General features: G+C 38.9%; 1 protein-coding gene across 4 annotated transcripts in view; it reads left to right on the top strand.

Moving 5' to 3' along the window:
- Gpo1 (glycerophosphate oxidase 1) overlaps positions 1 to 16,826 on the top strand; it is a 350,155-nt gene that overhangs the window by 234,044 nt on the left and 99,285 nt on the right. For all 4 annotated transcript variants that reach the window (XM_067772901.1, XM_067772900.1, XM_067772903.1 and 1 more), the window contains one exon: positions 14,585 to 14,748. In XM_067772901.1, the coding sequence (XP_067629002.1) occupies positions 14,585 to 14,748 (164 nt within the window). The remainder of the gene's footprint in view (positions 1 to 14,584; positions 14,749 to 16,826) is intronic.

Here is a 16,826-nt window from a genome sequence, read left to right as displayed (position 1 = left end):
GCATAACTGATATCTGGCCTTGTTCCGATTGCCAAACACATCAGATTGCCAACGGCTTCTCAATATGGAAACGATTTTCCGTGCTCGTCGTTTACAAAATCACTAAGCTTTTGATTGCAGTCCATCGGAGCTGATACTGCTTTACAATCCGTCATGTTAAAACGATTTAAAACTTTCATGGCATATGCTTTTTGATGTATATGGATTAAATTATCGGATAACTTTTCAATTTCAAACCCGAGAAAATATTTGGCTTCAAATACTTTTACTGCAAAATGTTGTCTCAAGTGTGAAATGATCACATCAATTTCGCTCTCTTCGTTTGTTGCTAACAATCCATTATCCACATAGATGGCGATAATGGTTATTTTATTGTCGTTCTTACGAACAAACACACTCGGATCCGAACTGCTAGGCCTAAAATCGAATTTGCGAATGAAAAACGTGAATTTTTGGTTCCAGCATCGCGAAGCTTGCTTAAGTCCATATAAGCTTTTGATTAATTTGCATACGCGCCCACTCTTGTCTTCATAACCAACTGGCTGTTTCATATAAACATTTTCCTTTAGTTCACCGTACAAAAAAGCTGTTTTAATGTCGAACTGAATTGGCTTCATTTTGTGACTCGCTGCCAAAGCCAAAATTAATCGAACCGACGTATATTTCACTACTGGACTAATAATTTCTTTATAATCGACACCATACTGTTGTGTGAAACCACGAACAACTAAACGCCCTTTGAATCGTTCTATCGTGCTATCTGGATTTTGCTTCACTTTGAACACCCAACGGTTGTCAATTACCTTTTGATCTTTCGGAGCATCAACTAGTTTCCAAGTGCCATTAAGTATGAGGGATTCATATTTTTCGTCCATCGCATGCTTCGACTGTTGCACTTCTTTTGAATTAATTGCCCCCTCATATGATATTGGTTCACACATTAACGCCGAATAACCTGATTCGATCAGTCGACTTGGTGTATTAACTTTTGGTCGAAAATTATATCGCTCATTTTGTCGCGATTCATGATCATCATACGTCTCCTCATCATTTGTCAAAACATTTTCTTCTTGGGAAGTGATTTCATCTTTATGTTCAGACTCTTGCTCACAATTGTTGCTGACCTCGCTATCTTCAATTTCTGATTCTTCGTCAATCACATACTTGACAGGTTGCTTCTCGTTGAATCGAATGTTGCAACTCATAAAAACCTTTTCGCTACATGGATCATACAACCGGAAATTTTTATTTGTGGACTCGAAACCAATTAAATAAACCTTTTTTGCTTTTGGGTCCCATTTCTTACGACCCGTTTGTTTCGGAATCTGTAAAGAGCATTCGGTTTTTGCATGACCCAAATGTGGTTTGCGATCAAACCATTTTTCATATGGCGTGCTTCCAGCGCAATTGCTGTTTGTTGTGCGATTCAATAAATATTTTGCTGTGCGTACTGCTTCCGACCATAGTAATTTCGGCAAACCACTTGTAATGAGCATTGTTCTCGCACTTTCGTGGACAGTACGATTGTCACGTTCGATGCTACCATTTTGCTTGGGAGTGAACGGCGCGATGCCTTCAAGCTGAATACCTTCATTTCTTAATAAGTTTGTCAATACTTTTCGATTGATAAATTCTTTTCCATTATCGAATCGAAAATGCTTGATTTGTGCACCATTCATATATTTAACAAGTGGTACTAATGACTTCAAGTGACTATAAGCCTCATCTTTTCACTTTAGTAAAAACACAAACGAAAACTAGTGGCTTCATCTTTCACTAACATAAAGTAGCGAATACCACCTACTCCATTAATTTCACTCGGCCGCACAAGTCTACATGCATATATTTGCCTCTTGCTGATGCTCGCTTAACAGACGTTTTGTGTGTTGCTCTGGTCATATTACCATATACGCAATCTGCGCAAAAAAACTTTCATTATCAGACAAACTGACACCAGTAACTAGACCATTCTTACACATTTGCTTGATAGCGTCAGCATGCACATGTCTCAAACGACGATGCCAATGCTGCAATGAAACAGCGGCAACGTTTGCATATTCATCAATATGTAATCGAAAACTCATTTTAATTTGATTCAGTTCGTTGCGTTTTCCTACGGCAACAACTTTGTTCAACTGGTCGACAAATTTGCAACCTTCTTTGTCGATTATCACTGTGATACCTTTATCTGTTATCATGCTTGTTGATAGCAGACTTTCGCTGAGTTCCGGAACGTACAGTACATTTTCTAGACGAACTGGCTTCCACTGATTGTCTACTTTTACATAAATTAGAATTGTTCCTATTCCTTCGATTTGTAAGCAAATATTGTTTGCGATTTTAACTTTGCTACCGTTTGTGTGCTTTCGTAGCGTAGAAAACCATTCTCGATGAAATGTCATATGTTTTGTTGCTGCAGAATCGGCGTACCAACTATCAGATTCTTTAATTGGTAATTCCATTGTTTGCTGTTCGGAACACCATGCCATTTCACCACCTTCTTTGCTGGTTTTGCCTGTAGATTTTCTTTCATATTTTGGACAGTCTTTATCTCTAGCCCAATGGCTTTTCTGCCCGCACGCATTACATTTCGTTTTTTGCTTCAAATGATCAATTTTTGATTTCGGATTTGAATCTTTTCGATTATATAGTTTCGGCTTAGTTTTTGTTGAAAACGCTGCGCAAAAACCAGCTGTTTCTTCTCCATTTAGTCGATTTAGATATTCTTCTTCGAACTGTAAAGATGACATCAATACATTAATCGTTCGATTTTCTTTAGTGTTGTACCACACTGTTTTATAATTATTAAAATGACGTTAAACCAGTAATGATACGTGCCATCATTAATCTATCGGATAGTTTTTCATTTTGCTGTTCGATTTCTGACGCTAGTTGATTAACTCGAGCTACTACCGATTCATCATCTCGCATTTTCACTGTAAAAAATTCTTTTTTTTGTTGTTATATCGGCCTACTGATTTGTAAGATCGCGAGTTTGAATCGGGCTCAAGGCTCAACAATAATTATTTTATCATTATTATTGTTATAATATATTTTTTCTTAATTGAAAAAACTTTAAATTAGAATAGAAGAAAGTTAAAATTTAGACAACTGCCAAAGCTCGTTGTATAGATCCATTTCGGGAACTACTAAATTCCTTCATCGTCAACGTCAGTTTTTTCAATGAAGAAAAAATTTATCATAACAATAGTAATGATAAATTAATTATTGTTAGGCCTTGAGCTCGATTCGAACCCGCGATCTTACAAATCAGTAGGCCGATAAAACAACAAAAATTGTTAATACATCCCAGAGCACGGTGAAAATGTGTCAATAAAATTTGACACTATGGCAGCATTGCCATCAAAGAAGTCCAGTTTTCACATTCATTCTGCAACAGATGTCGCAGTGTTCTGAATATCAATTGGCAAGAACCAGAATAGAAGTAGGATTAATGAAGACAAACAAAAAACCGCTGTGGTGGCTGAATGGCTATAGCAGCGGCGCCCAAACGTTGCCGATTGAGGAATTTAGCAGTTCTCGAAATGGATCTATACAACGAGCTTTGGCAGTTGTCTAAATTTTTTCTTTTTTCTATTCTAATTTAATAATTTTTTCAATTAAGAAAAAATGTATCATAACAATAATAATGATAAATTAATTATTGTTAGGCCTTGAGCTCGATTCGAACCCACGATCCTATATGTGCAAACATCTGAAACCATTCCTGGCCAGTAATATTTCTGACGTAGTCGGGATAGCGTCTTGTGGATGCCACCATGACCAGCGGACGGTGAGGTGTGAGACGACTCTATCAGCCCCGGTCGCAATTCCGACGGAACCCAGAGCTTCCAGGTCTGGTCCGCTAGAAGATCGTCCCCCCTGTCGAATTGCGTCCGTTTATAAACGTAACCGTCCGATATGCATAAGCCTGGTGAAATGTCTTTGTTCTCGGTCACCGTCTTTTTTAACTCCGTATACTCCTCCGACTCGAAGCACGGTGACTCGAGACATACGTCGATGGCTCTGTCGTTCGTCAGTATTTCGTCCATGTGCATTCGTGGGAGTGTGTCGAGAACCACGTTTTGCACACCTTTTCGATGTTGGATATCGAAATCATAACCCTGGAGTTTCAAGCTCTACCTTGCCAACCTCCCAGAAAGATCTTTCTGATTCATGAGCCATTTGAGGCTGGCATTATCAGTTATGATGGTGAACGGGGTTCCCTCCACGTAAGGTCGGAATCGCTTAACACTCACGATAGCGGCGTAGCATTCCAGTTCGGTGATGCTACAGTTTTTCTGCGCCTTATTTAATTTTGCCGAAACGTAGACAATAGGTCTTTCGTTCTGGTCATCGTCCAACTGAAACAAAACCCCTCCAACTCCGTCTGTCGATGCGTCGCATTGTATGTAAAACTTTCGATTGAAATCCGGGTGCATAAGCACCGGTGCCGAAACCAAACTCTGCTTTAAAATTTCAAATGATTTCATCGCTTCGTCAGTCAGAGTGAATTTCTTAATTTTGTCTTTCTTGAGGCAGTCGTGCAGCGGAGCTGCATTAGTCGCATAGTCCTGTATGAAACGTCGGTACCAGCCCGACATACCCAGGAACCGTCGTAGTTGCTTCGGGGTTTTCGGAACTGGAAAGTCCCTCACATCTACCACTTTAATGGCTTCTGTTCTAATGCAACCATCCCCGACTACGTATTCTAGATATCGAACTTCTTTGAAACAGAACTTGCTCTTTTCTACGTTAATTGTTAACTTAGCCTCGCGAAGACACCGAGCGACCTTTTCCAAGAAACACATATGTGACTCGAAATCTACCGAACACACTAACAAATCGTCCAAATAAACAAAAACGTATTCACGTAAAGCGGCCGGAATGACCTTGTCGATGAGACGACACATTCGTTGTGCTGCATTGCACAACCCGAAAGGCATAACAGTAAATTGGTATAGGGGTCGGCCAGGGACAGTGAAGGCGGTCTTTTCCCTTGAATCCTTCTCCAGAGGAATCTGCCAGAACGCGTCCTCGCACCCTCGGCGGACACGAGCCCCGCCACACTGGCAACATGTGGCCACACATTCCCATTCATACCTTTATTCACATTTTGGCCCCTGATTGGCACAATAAAGGCCTATTTACCGCCTAGGAGTGCCGCTGAGCCTTTTCCTAAGCAGCTGGCCCTCGCCCCTGAGTCCAAGAGAGCCAGGACCTCATGACCTCCTATCTTTGTTTTGGCGTAAAACCTGTTACCTCCTTTCATTGTAACAATTGTTGAAACTATTTTATTCTACAACCTTTTAAATATTTTTTCTTTTCCCTCATCTTCTCTATCTTCTTAAAATTTCTGTTTTCCCTACTTGCATTTATTGTATCACAACATATTCTTTTTCTTGCTTCTTCGTACTCTAGCTTTCTTTAGTGTAAACTCTTAATCTCCTTTTTTCCCGTGTCATTCCTGCCTGCTTCACTTCTTCCCTGTTTTCCGTATCCCTTTTCCTCAAAATTTTTACTTGAGTGTTGCCGGATTGCCTGTCTTCTGGCTAGAGTCCACGGTTAACTCCGCCAGGCTGGGGTTTCCCTGTTTTGGTTTAAACACGCAAAAGGACGAATCACTTTCACACCCAGAACAGACCATATTGTGGAACGCGGACGAACATTTATTTGGTTTTTGTGCTTCTGCCGGGTTTTTCACAAAATGATCCACCGGCATACCACACGAAAAATACAACATTAAGTGGAAAGGCGAAGCACAAAAGGAATTGACGGCGGACTTAGACGCAGGACTAACAGAAGGACGAACACTATGGGGATTGGTTCGGGTTTGGTGTAGAGGTTGAGGCTGGGATTGGTACTGGGGTTTCCCAACAATAGCTTCGACTTTTGTTTCCTCTCCTCCCCTTGACTGCTCAAAATCGACCTCGTTAACTACCCTAGTCCTAATCTTATTCTTTTTAATAAGTTTTTCGGCTCTCTTGCATTCCGCCTTGAGCTCCGCCAACGAGTCCATTTTTATGGCGAAGGTCAAGTTGGCCAGGTATGGTTTGAAGTTGCCCTGATTATGCCAACCAACTCCCTCTCAGGGATCCTCTTCCGCAAACGGAATGCCATGTTATGGACTTCGGCAAAAAAGTCGTCGAAAGCTTCCGCGGGCAGCTGTTTCCTCTCCATGATTTCACGATTGATTTCATAGTCGGACTCGGCAGTCTTGAAGTGGCTCAGTAGCTCGGACTTTAGCTCAAAGTAGCCAAAGTTCGGCTCCTCCGCATGGTCTTCAAGGACCTGCCAATACCACTTCAGGCACCGCCGGAAACCAGACAATGAAAGTCCGTGAAAAGCTAGAAGAAGGAAATATTATGCTGCTCGCGCGTACTTTCCACCCGAAAGATGAAGCTTTCGACGCTTATGCCTTTACTGGTCCCATCGAATTTGATGTGCCATTTTTCCAAATCCAACTTTTTCCACCTTGGAGGGTCACTACCATCTCGCTCAGTAATCCGACTGCCACTCGGAACACTGTTGCCTGTAGCAGTTTCTCCCCTTTGGTTCTGAGGCTCGGGCGTGGATGCCACAGCGGACCGATGTCCCACCGCGTGACTGGATGCCTCAATCTCTGCCACGCGACCACCAAGATGATCGACATTGGTCTTGATGCTTCGCACTTCACCCTGCATCACCAAATCTTGTTGTTGCGCCATCATCGCCATCATGCGGCTCAGCTGTTCAACATTGGTTGCATGCTCATTGGCGTCGGTGAGAGGAGCATTTATGCCGCCGTGAACCATTGCTGGTGCGTTTAGCGATGGAACATTGCCCCCATGTGCATCCACGTTCTCGCTATCGGACATTTGGCACACCAAATCGATCTTCTGGGTGAAATTTAAACTATTTTCCGAGTCGTTGAAAGACACCCCGTTCGCGAAAGAGAGTCTATCGGGCGTTCAGGGCCAAACGAACCGAAAATCCGCGAAGCGCACCTATTGAAATAATCCGTGGGTACAACGTCTATGGCCCGCGGAATCCCTGTGTCAATTTGTGTGAAAAGTGAACCAGCAATCAGGTTTTCAAGGGCCCTGGCACGACTCCTTGTAACACGCCTATTGGAATCTAAAATTCCCAATCGCCCAAAAGGTCTTTCCTCGGTATGTTTGTCCTGGCCTTGGTCAGACATTCACTGTCTGCAGCGGCAAAAACTTTTAGCCAAAAATCCAAAAAAAAACGCAAGAACAATCGAAAAATAAAAAGAGCGAACTAGAGATTTTGTCCCGGACACCCTAATACCTCTAAAGACACGATATCCCGACCGCAACCCAAATGGTAAAAAAAAGAAAAAAATTATGTGAAAAAGAAAAAAATGATATGCAAAGAAAATATTCCGATAAAAACAATCTGTTTGTATTTGCAGATCCAAATAATAAAAAATAAATATAAGTTCAATAATAGGTCCAAATTCACCCAAAACCCAATACAAAAATGTATAAATAAAGGCTATTAAATAATCGATATAAAAATTACAATATATGTATATAAAATTCAACTCAATTATTAAGTAATATGTTTGTGTGTATGTATGTATGTGTATGGTAATTCAAGCAATTTGTGGGTTTATGCGTATGACAAAAGAAAACTTACACGTTAATATCAAAAACAAAAATTTTGAAGTATATAAAAAAAAAATTTATTAAAACTGAAGTTAAATTCAGGGGCTATGTGCGTGTGTGTGAGAATTCAAACAATGTGTGTTTGGGTGTAAATATATTATGTATATGATAATCGAAATAATAGAAACTTGAGACTTACAAAAGTGAGAATTCAAATTATATGTTGGCTTCTGTATGTATGAGTAGCAAGAAAAACTTTTTTAATTTTAAATGTTAAATGTCTAGTATCCAACCCAAAAAATATGACCCAAAACCAAAAACAAGATAACTCAGATATTAAAAATTAAATACAAATAATATTTTTGATACCTAGTGATCTAGTTTTGACGATTTAAGGGTCTGACCCAGAATCCAAAAAAATACCTCAGGGATAAAACTGAAAGTAAAATAAAACTAAAACTAAAACCAATCTCTAACGCTATGTTAGTGTGTGTGAACTCGCTAGATGTAGACGTTGTAGGAGTTCATTAGCAGGAAAACTCTATAAAAAAAATAAAAAAAAATTGAGATTGCAACCAAAAAAAGGTAAAAGAAACAGCGTAGTCTGTATGGATGAATACAACCAAGTAAACCAATAAAAAAAAACTAATGGAAAAAATATTAAGATTCCTTGAAATCAAAATTCAAACCTTATTTTTGTGGTTGTCTCACCCTAATTCGACTAAGAAATAATCAGTAAAAAAAATTTTTATAACCTCGCAACTTCAAAAATATTAAATTTTGAATTTGGAATAAAAAGTTAACAAATGAAATTTAATGTATTTGTATTGGTGTCTGTGGTGCTGCCTTGGCGAAGGTTCAGCGAAGGTATTTAGCCCGTCTCTATGTATTTGAAGTCTGGTCAATCGTGCAGTCCGTGGAAGTATGGCACTTCACGTTCAAGAACTTATTCCTAAGTGTGGATGCCACACCTCCTACTCCTAAATATCGTTGCGACGACTGTAAACCTCACTTACCGGGAATGCTGGTCTCCCGGTGAGGTAGCCTGAACAGCTCGCCACGATCTCCTACCTAAGTCCGTCACTAGCTAAGTGTCATACCAGGTAGCACTTAATCAAATTGCAGGAACCCGAAGAAGGAACCCTGGTATGAGCACTTCGCTAATCCCTATCTTATTGTCATGATGACACTTGTCGGCCATCATGACGGTCCCTGTCCAGTCAAAAGACCGAAATAGGGATTGGGATCGGAAGGATAAGAGGGATTTAAAAAAATCTAAGGAATGAAAGGTAAAAAACAGATTAAGAAATTTAAAAGTAACAAACAAGAATTTAGTAATCAAAGGAAAAATGGAAAATTGAAATTTAAAATAAGGGATAATTAACTAAGTGAATGAAATTAAAATTTGATCGGGCTATTGTCGTTGAAAATAGAAAGGGTAAAAATTGGAAGAAAATTTTGGAAACAAAACAAAAATATAAGCGGATCTTGAAGGATTAATGGAGATCGAAAAAAATTTGCAAAACAAACTACAAATTTAGAAATGATTTGAAATAAAAAAAAAAAACAAATGGAAAGACAACAAAAAAACTAAAAAAGGTGATCGGGCCCCACGTTGGGCGCCATTGTGACGTGGCTGACTGTTTGGGTGGTGAGGAGCGGCGGCAAGCAGGTATGCTTGCGGGCCCAGGCTAGCTCGTCGTCTTGGGCGGGGTATTGCACCACCGACCTCACCCACAGCCACATGAACAAGAAGGGTTCATACCTGCATATGTTGTAAAAGAAGGGAAAGTTGAAAAAGATGTAAACACATGTGAGAGGTAAAGTTAAGAGGGGGGAAAAGACGAAGGCCTGTCCTGTCAGGTGGAGTCTACCCTCCCTCTGCAGTGCAACTTGCACCGCACCGTGGGCATTGTGCTGACTCCTATCTACTTACAGTGCCCCCAAGCTTGACACTAGTTTGTCCGTGTGTCACTCAGTAATTTTCCCCTACCACTCACCTTCACCTAACCTTACCGCGCACAAGCGCAGCACCAACACCAAAATTAGACTTAGCCCTGCATTATTAAAAGCTACGTTTTTATCCAAACATTTTAAATTTTATTAACAATTTAATTTTTGCTTATAACTATACCCTGGAGCTATCTATCCTATAGAATGCAAAAAAAACCACTTAGAATTAAATTTCAACAAAAAAAGCAAAACCAAAAACATAAGATTTCAATTCAATTCGATTCAATTTAATACAATGGTTTGTAAAAAAGAATATAAATAAATAAAAGAAGCAAGGTGTGGGGTATCTTATTTCCGTAGAAATAATTATTTCTGATCCACGCTAATATACTGATGTGCTGAAATAGTAGGAGTCAAAAACATATATACATACGCTCACGGTAGCCACCCTCAATCACTCAACCAAGATCACTCCCTAGTGGTCTTTGGTAATGAGTGCTTTGGTAGTATGAAATCTACCAGCGTGAAGATCAAAAAAAAAAATAATGTGTATTCTACCAAAAAAATGCCTTTTGTGCGGAAGGCACACTAACATTCCTAATCTCGGGTTTGTGAGGTTAAAAAAAAGTTATATTGGAATTGGTAAAAAGTAAGTACAAAACAAAAATATAAAAAAATGGCAAAAATTTGAAAATTCTAATTTGGTGCTACCATAGATAGCAGAAACCATGTGTAAAAGAAAAATGTGTATATGGTAGAAGACGGAGATATAAAAATACTAAGAAAAAATTAAATGCCAAACTGAAGTGGACAAATTAAGAAAATGAAGAAACGAAAAGAAAAAAATTATGGAGGCAAAAGTACCACCATTAACTCCTGAAATATGGAGTTAAAGTAAAAATCAGAATTTATATGCGCGAAAAAGATATGCTTGGCCCCGGAAATGACTACCATTTTGCCCGTTCCCTATCAAACTTATGCTCCTTATAACAATATCTAAATAAATGTAATAATCTATACAAAATATGCAACAATCATAATATAGTAAAAATGTGTTGTTGGAAAAGCTCCTCCCTCCGCCGATGTTCTTTGTTACTTGTGTTACCAAGATGTGTGACTAGCGCAAAAATGGATACAAGCTGTCGCCAAACTTATATTGGGTTGATTCAAGTTGTGTGTTCGTAGAGGATTTTGGTTTTATGTGGTGTCGTGGCTGTTGTTGTTGCGGTCCAGTACTGCCGGTGAGAAATGATGTCGATTCTGCCAATTTTATTAGGTTTTTGCAGTTGTTGTTGTGGTGTGCGCAGGCAAAAAATTAAATATAATGTAGTGCTTGTGGATGCGTGGTAATTGTTGTTGAGCGGTCTGCCGACGGTAAGATGTAATTGTCGTTGGGCGGTACGCCGCCACTATAAAAAAGTATGCGATGACTGTTATGTTATGTCCTAAGTGACCATGTTCTTGTGGTTGTTGTTGGGCGTTACGCCGCCAATATAAAGACGTTGTTGTAGGGCGGTACGTCGCCAATATAAAAAAAAGATGCTGTTGTGGTTGTTCCGGCCGTATGTTGTCAATAAAACAAATGCTGCGGTGGTTGTTGTTGTGGTGTGCGCCACCAACTTAAAAATATAATATAGTGCGTGGTGGTAGTTGCCGGGCGGTATGTAGCCTATTTAACCGGTGATGTGGTTGTTGTTGTATACGTGGTTGTAGACGTGGAGTGCCGTCGGGAGTTTGATGCCGCTAATTTGCCTTTTGAGGCCGTAAAACGAAACTTTAAATTCTCTCAGTGGCTTCTTTCCAGCAGGGAGTGCCCTGGTCTTAGCAGTGGCGATAGCCTTTGTGGTCTAGTTTATTTCTGCTGCAACGGTCATGATCGGGAGCTAGCTGGCAAACCAGATTTGCCTGATTCTAGCGGTCGCGAGACACTTTTCGCCGCGCACTACACAATTAAGAAAAAGGTACTTGGCTACAAAATTTAGTAAACAGGCTTTTACTTCGGTTTGAGGCGCGCACTAAAAACTTGGATTATTTAAAGATTCGTAAAATTTTTTTTTTGTTTGTGTTAACCACTTTCCACTTACACCCACTGGCACTGATAAAATAATACTTTAGCCGTTGGCTCATTTTTCCCCTTCTTATAGCCACCGCCGTGGTAAGGAACGTTACCCAGAAACGGAAATTCCTCCCTATACATGCCAAACTTTCTTTTCGGCTTTCCCGTATTTCATCGATACGTTCATATAATCATGCACTCATACATTCACACGCTTACCGCTCCACAAAACGAACACCTACAGAGATATATTTGGTTCGTGCCTTGACCGCTCACACTGATGCATTCACACGCTCATAGCCTTGCACAAATACACATCCACATACATAATACAGAACAAAACAAACACATAAGGTGCATGGCATTAATTAATGTTGCTAGGTTTTTAGCAACATGGTGATATTTTATTTATTATAACAGCATGATGCCAAGCGCAACATCTTATTTCCGATGCAACATTGTGTTCACTATAGCTATAATGTTGTAAATACATGATGTCATTAGATTAGTGGCAACATTACGGCTAAGGCACGGACCTGGACACAAAACACATAAACAATAGACGCATATACACTCTGCTACTCATTCAAGCCAGTATGGAGACAGGCTGTCGTTACACGTTCCCAAACACCAGTAAAACATTCGCATGTACCATTTAACAGATCGATGATTGACTTTATAAAGTTCCATAAGCATATCAGAGAGATCAACTCACCCTATGTGCTTGTTGTATTCTGATGCAATAGCTGGTCTTGGGACATCTATAAATTGCTTTTTATTTGCGCTCCAACGACGACATGTTCCAATTGCCTCATCTCCAACAAATGTAGATAACAACTGTACAGCTTTGTTGTCCAACCAGCGAACTGTAGCAATTTCTTGTTTTACTTCGCACTTCATATCGTAAGATCCTCTGCCAAGCTTTTTCAAATCAGATTCGGACAATTATCGAAGTACAGCTTGTAGTTTTTGAACTTGGGGACCGAGGATGCCAAATATAAAATGATGTCAGATGATATTCCAAGATATAGTCTTGAAGGGCAGGTTCCATCGCCAACGTAGAGGGCGAAGTCATATATAATTCCGGATGAACCTGCAAGTATAAACATTTTCATGCCCCATTTATGGGGTTTGGCGGGATTATATTGCTTGAATGCTGATGCTCCTAAAAAGTTTAATGCAAGGCGTCAACTTACCTTTGTAAAACTTACCTTTGTAAACTTTGTTGAACTTACCTTTGTATGCTATTACTTGCTCATCAGTACTTTGGTGTTCTTATTGAGCTAAACTGTTGAGTTTGTGTTTGAGCATCGATAAAATTGGACATATTTTATACAGCTTGTCATAGTGAGAATCACCTTTTTTAGGTTGCTTCGATTTGTCAGAGAAATGGAGGAAATTCTTAATATTTTCAAATTTGTTGCTCGGCATCGAATCCGTCACTGCAGTCAACTTTAGCTATTGGGACCATGCCATTTGGAAGCTTAATCACACCCAAATATAACAAAATCCCACATTATCGAAAATGTCCTCTTTAGTGCATTTCAGTTCAGACCAGGACTCTTGAAGTGCATATAAGTTAGTCTATTTTACAATAAATTCAATCGCTGCATCGTCAAAAAATGAACGGAAATACTGTATTGGGCTATTCACTATTTCAACATCTTCTAGTCGATTTTCGAATGGTACATCTCCTCTATCGAAACAAAGACAAATCTACTTTTTCCAGGGCAATAATTTCGGCACACTCAGGATACTCTTCATCACGTTCTACATTGGCGATACCGTTTAACAAATCAATCTCAAATTCCTCACCTTTTTACAAAATTTCGTTCAAATTTTTTTGTAAAATATCAGCCTCATCAACTTCGCACTCTTCATCAGAAGACTCGTCCCAATCAAACTCCAGAGCTGCTTTTATATCTGCTTCAGAAAGTCCGTTGCCCGATGTTGCTTACAAGCAACTCAAGAAAAGAATAAATTATAGATTCCAACTATGCAACTTGTTTTTAAATATTTTAATACTTAATTTTTATTTCACCTTTTAGTGTTACAACTGCGTATTTAGTTTTTTAATTACCTAATTATAAGTATTTTTAATAATTTTTTTTTGTTTTGCACTAAAATTTCAGCACGCTCAATATGATCGACTAAACTCCGAATAAAGCATCACCGTTACGTTAATCGCCACACAAAAGACACTTTTTTGTTGGTTTCCTTTTCTTAGAACTGTAATTAACCAGCTCGATGCATGACTTGAAGAGTTAGTTTTGTTTGGTTCATATAAAACGGTACAAAAGTCAAAGTTGCCTTTAAGCAACTTTGGGGTCGGAAAGATACGACTTTATTAACGACTTCGCTCATATGCAGCCTTATTAACAGAATGTCTGAGATACGCCCTTAACAAAACTATTAAGTTACCACCTTTCTATTAGGATAGGTCGACATACATATATGCAATGGCAGACAAAAAATTATTTGAGACTCGTTTTGTTTTGAAATTATTTTTAATGTTTCAATATAGGGTGGTTTTAGTTTTTTTTGTTAGCTCTTATACGCTTAATCTCCGTATAGTTAATTTGGTAGCTGGGGCTGGGATGCATCGAGTCGGGGCCTCCTTTTGCTTTTAGAAAAGTCGGTGACATATTTTTATACATATACATTCATACGAAAACACAAACATCGCCTATCTAGATCTGAAGGGAGCTAACTTTGAATTTATTTACTGATAAACTTTGTTTTTAAGTTGACGCCTGTTTAGATCTACATAGGTGCGCAATATGGATATCAACTTTACCAAAACAGAAAAGATTTTCAATTCATTCAGTATTGCCAAGGTCTTGTAAACCTCGTAAATAAAATGGTGTATTATATGGTTTACGATGCCTTTCCGGTTCACAAGGCATTTGCAAATTTGAACGAGTTGCCCCAATAAGTGACAATATTTTAACGTTTCGTGTTTTAGGTGGTGGCAAGTACCTTACTATTGGGTTGGAATTAAGTGTTATGATCTCGTCGCTGGTGATAGAAATGTCAAAAGTTCATACTATCTTACAAAGAAGGACGCTTTGGAGCTTTTTCCTATGCTGAAAAAGGATAAACTCTGTGGAGCACTTGTGTATTATGACGGTATGTACACCAAATTCCTTGTAGCTAGTTATGTATTAATATATTTATGTAATAAAATTATATATTAAAATTAGGCAGTTCAAATACGTTCGTAAGATGTAAAAAGTCATCAGTAAAAAGCATTTAAAAATTTAAATTTATGCCACCGCTAGTCCTTTTATTATTATGTATATACAATTTTTTGTTGATAATTTGCATTTTTAACGAGAAAATTTTGAAAATAAACAAATTTTTTGACAGTAACTTAGCTTACCTGACACGGTGGTCAATTATAACTGTGACGAGCTTGCACCTCAGATTTTCTTTTTGAACATGATTGGGGAATCATTATCATTATAATTATCATTTATTTAACAATCATTATTAGTACATCAAGTCAACGAAAGGTGATAATGAGTATTTTAAAGGGGAGTGGGCCTTAGTTATATGGGTGGACGCCTTTTCGAGATATCGCCATAAAGGTGGACCAGGGGTGACTCTAGAATTTGTTTGTGCGATATGGGTATCAAATGAAAGGTGTTAATGAGTATTTTAAAATGGAGTGGGCCTTAGTTCTATAGGTGGACGCCTTTTCGAGATATCGTTATAAATGTGGACCAGGGCTGACTCTAGAATGCGTTTGTACAATATGGGTATCAAACGAAAGGTGATAATGAATATTTTAAAATGGAGTGGGCCTTAGTTCTATAGGTGGACGCCTTTTCGAGATATCGTTATAAAGGTGGACCAGGGCTGACTCTAGAATGCGTTTGTAAAATATGGGTATCAAACGAAAGGTGATAATGAATATTTTAGAAGGGAGTGGGCCTTAGTTCTATAGGTGGACGCTTTTTCCAGATATCGCCATAAAGGTGGACCAGGGGTGACTCTATAATGTGTTTGTACGATATGGGTATCAAATTAAAGGTATTAACGAGGGTCTTAAAAGGTATATGTGAAGGCGTTTTCGAGATATCGACCAAAATGTGGACCAGGGTGACCCAGAACATCATCTGTCGGGTACCGCTAATTTATTTATATATGTAATACCACGAACAGTATTGCACTGTGGGTACAGGGCTGCAAGAGGTCCATTTCAAATCCGCCTGCTCTTATATTATATATCAATTTCTTCTTGTTGACACTTTGCCTTAAACTTTCTTTTTATGATACCTCTACAATCATGAACCCATGGTTATGCCTGCGAGCTCTTACTCATTTGAAAAAAAAAAAAACTGTTATTTAAAACTGCAAATATCTTGCTATTAAAAGAATTTTGAAAAAAAGTAAATAATGCTCGTACGTCAGTACATAAACTTGTTTGTTCCATTGAACAAAAACCTTTCGATCTGAGACCATATGCCAAGATTCAAATGCTAGATAGTGCGTTTTTAGGACTGTTGGATAGTGATGCTCAAGTTTGCTGTATAGGTTCCAAATTAGCTGAATCTCTTAGTAAGCAAGGTAGTCTTCGCAAGCATACTATGTCCGTGTACACCGCCGACGGAAACCAGCAAATTGTGTATGGTACAATCGATCTGAAGGTAAAGTTCGAGGGAAAAGAAGAAACTATTGAGTTTCTTGTTGTCCCAAGTATGAAACAGGAAATTATTCTGGGATACAGTTCTGGGTAAAATTCAAGATAGCACCTCATGTTATATCCGAGATTTCTGTAGATACAAAAGAAGATGAAAATAGTATTTGCTTAGACAATGAGCAAAAGAAAGAGTTAGAGCGAGTGAAGAATAGGTTTCCAAGTTTCGAAAGAGAAGGACTTGGAAAAACTTCACTTATGGAGTATAAGATAGAACTTCAACCAGATGTCCGTCCGATCAAGCAGCGATACTTCCCTATATCTCCGGCCGTAGAGAAACTTGTTCATGCGGAGATAGATGAAATGATTAAACTTGGTGTAATCGAGGAGGCTCCGAATAGTCCTTGGTCCAGTCCGATGGTTTTAGTTAAGAAGCCTAACAAAGTCCGTCTGTGCCTTGACTCACGAAAAGTTAATAGCGTAACCATTAAGGACGCTTATTCGCTTCCACAAATTGATGGTATCCTTAGTAGGATACCAAAGGCTCAATTTATAAGTTCTCTCG

Source organism: Eurosta solidaginis, chromosome 3, assembly GCF_040869045.1.
Source record: "Eurosta solidaginis isolate ZX-2024a chromosome 3, ASM4086904v1, whole genome shotgun sequence".
Lineage (NCBI taxonomy): Eukaryota > Metazoa > Arthropoda > Insecta > Diptera > Tephritidae > Eurosta > Eurosta solidaginis.
This window is presented reverse-complemented; position numbering and strand designations above follow the sequence as displayed.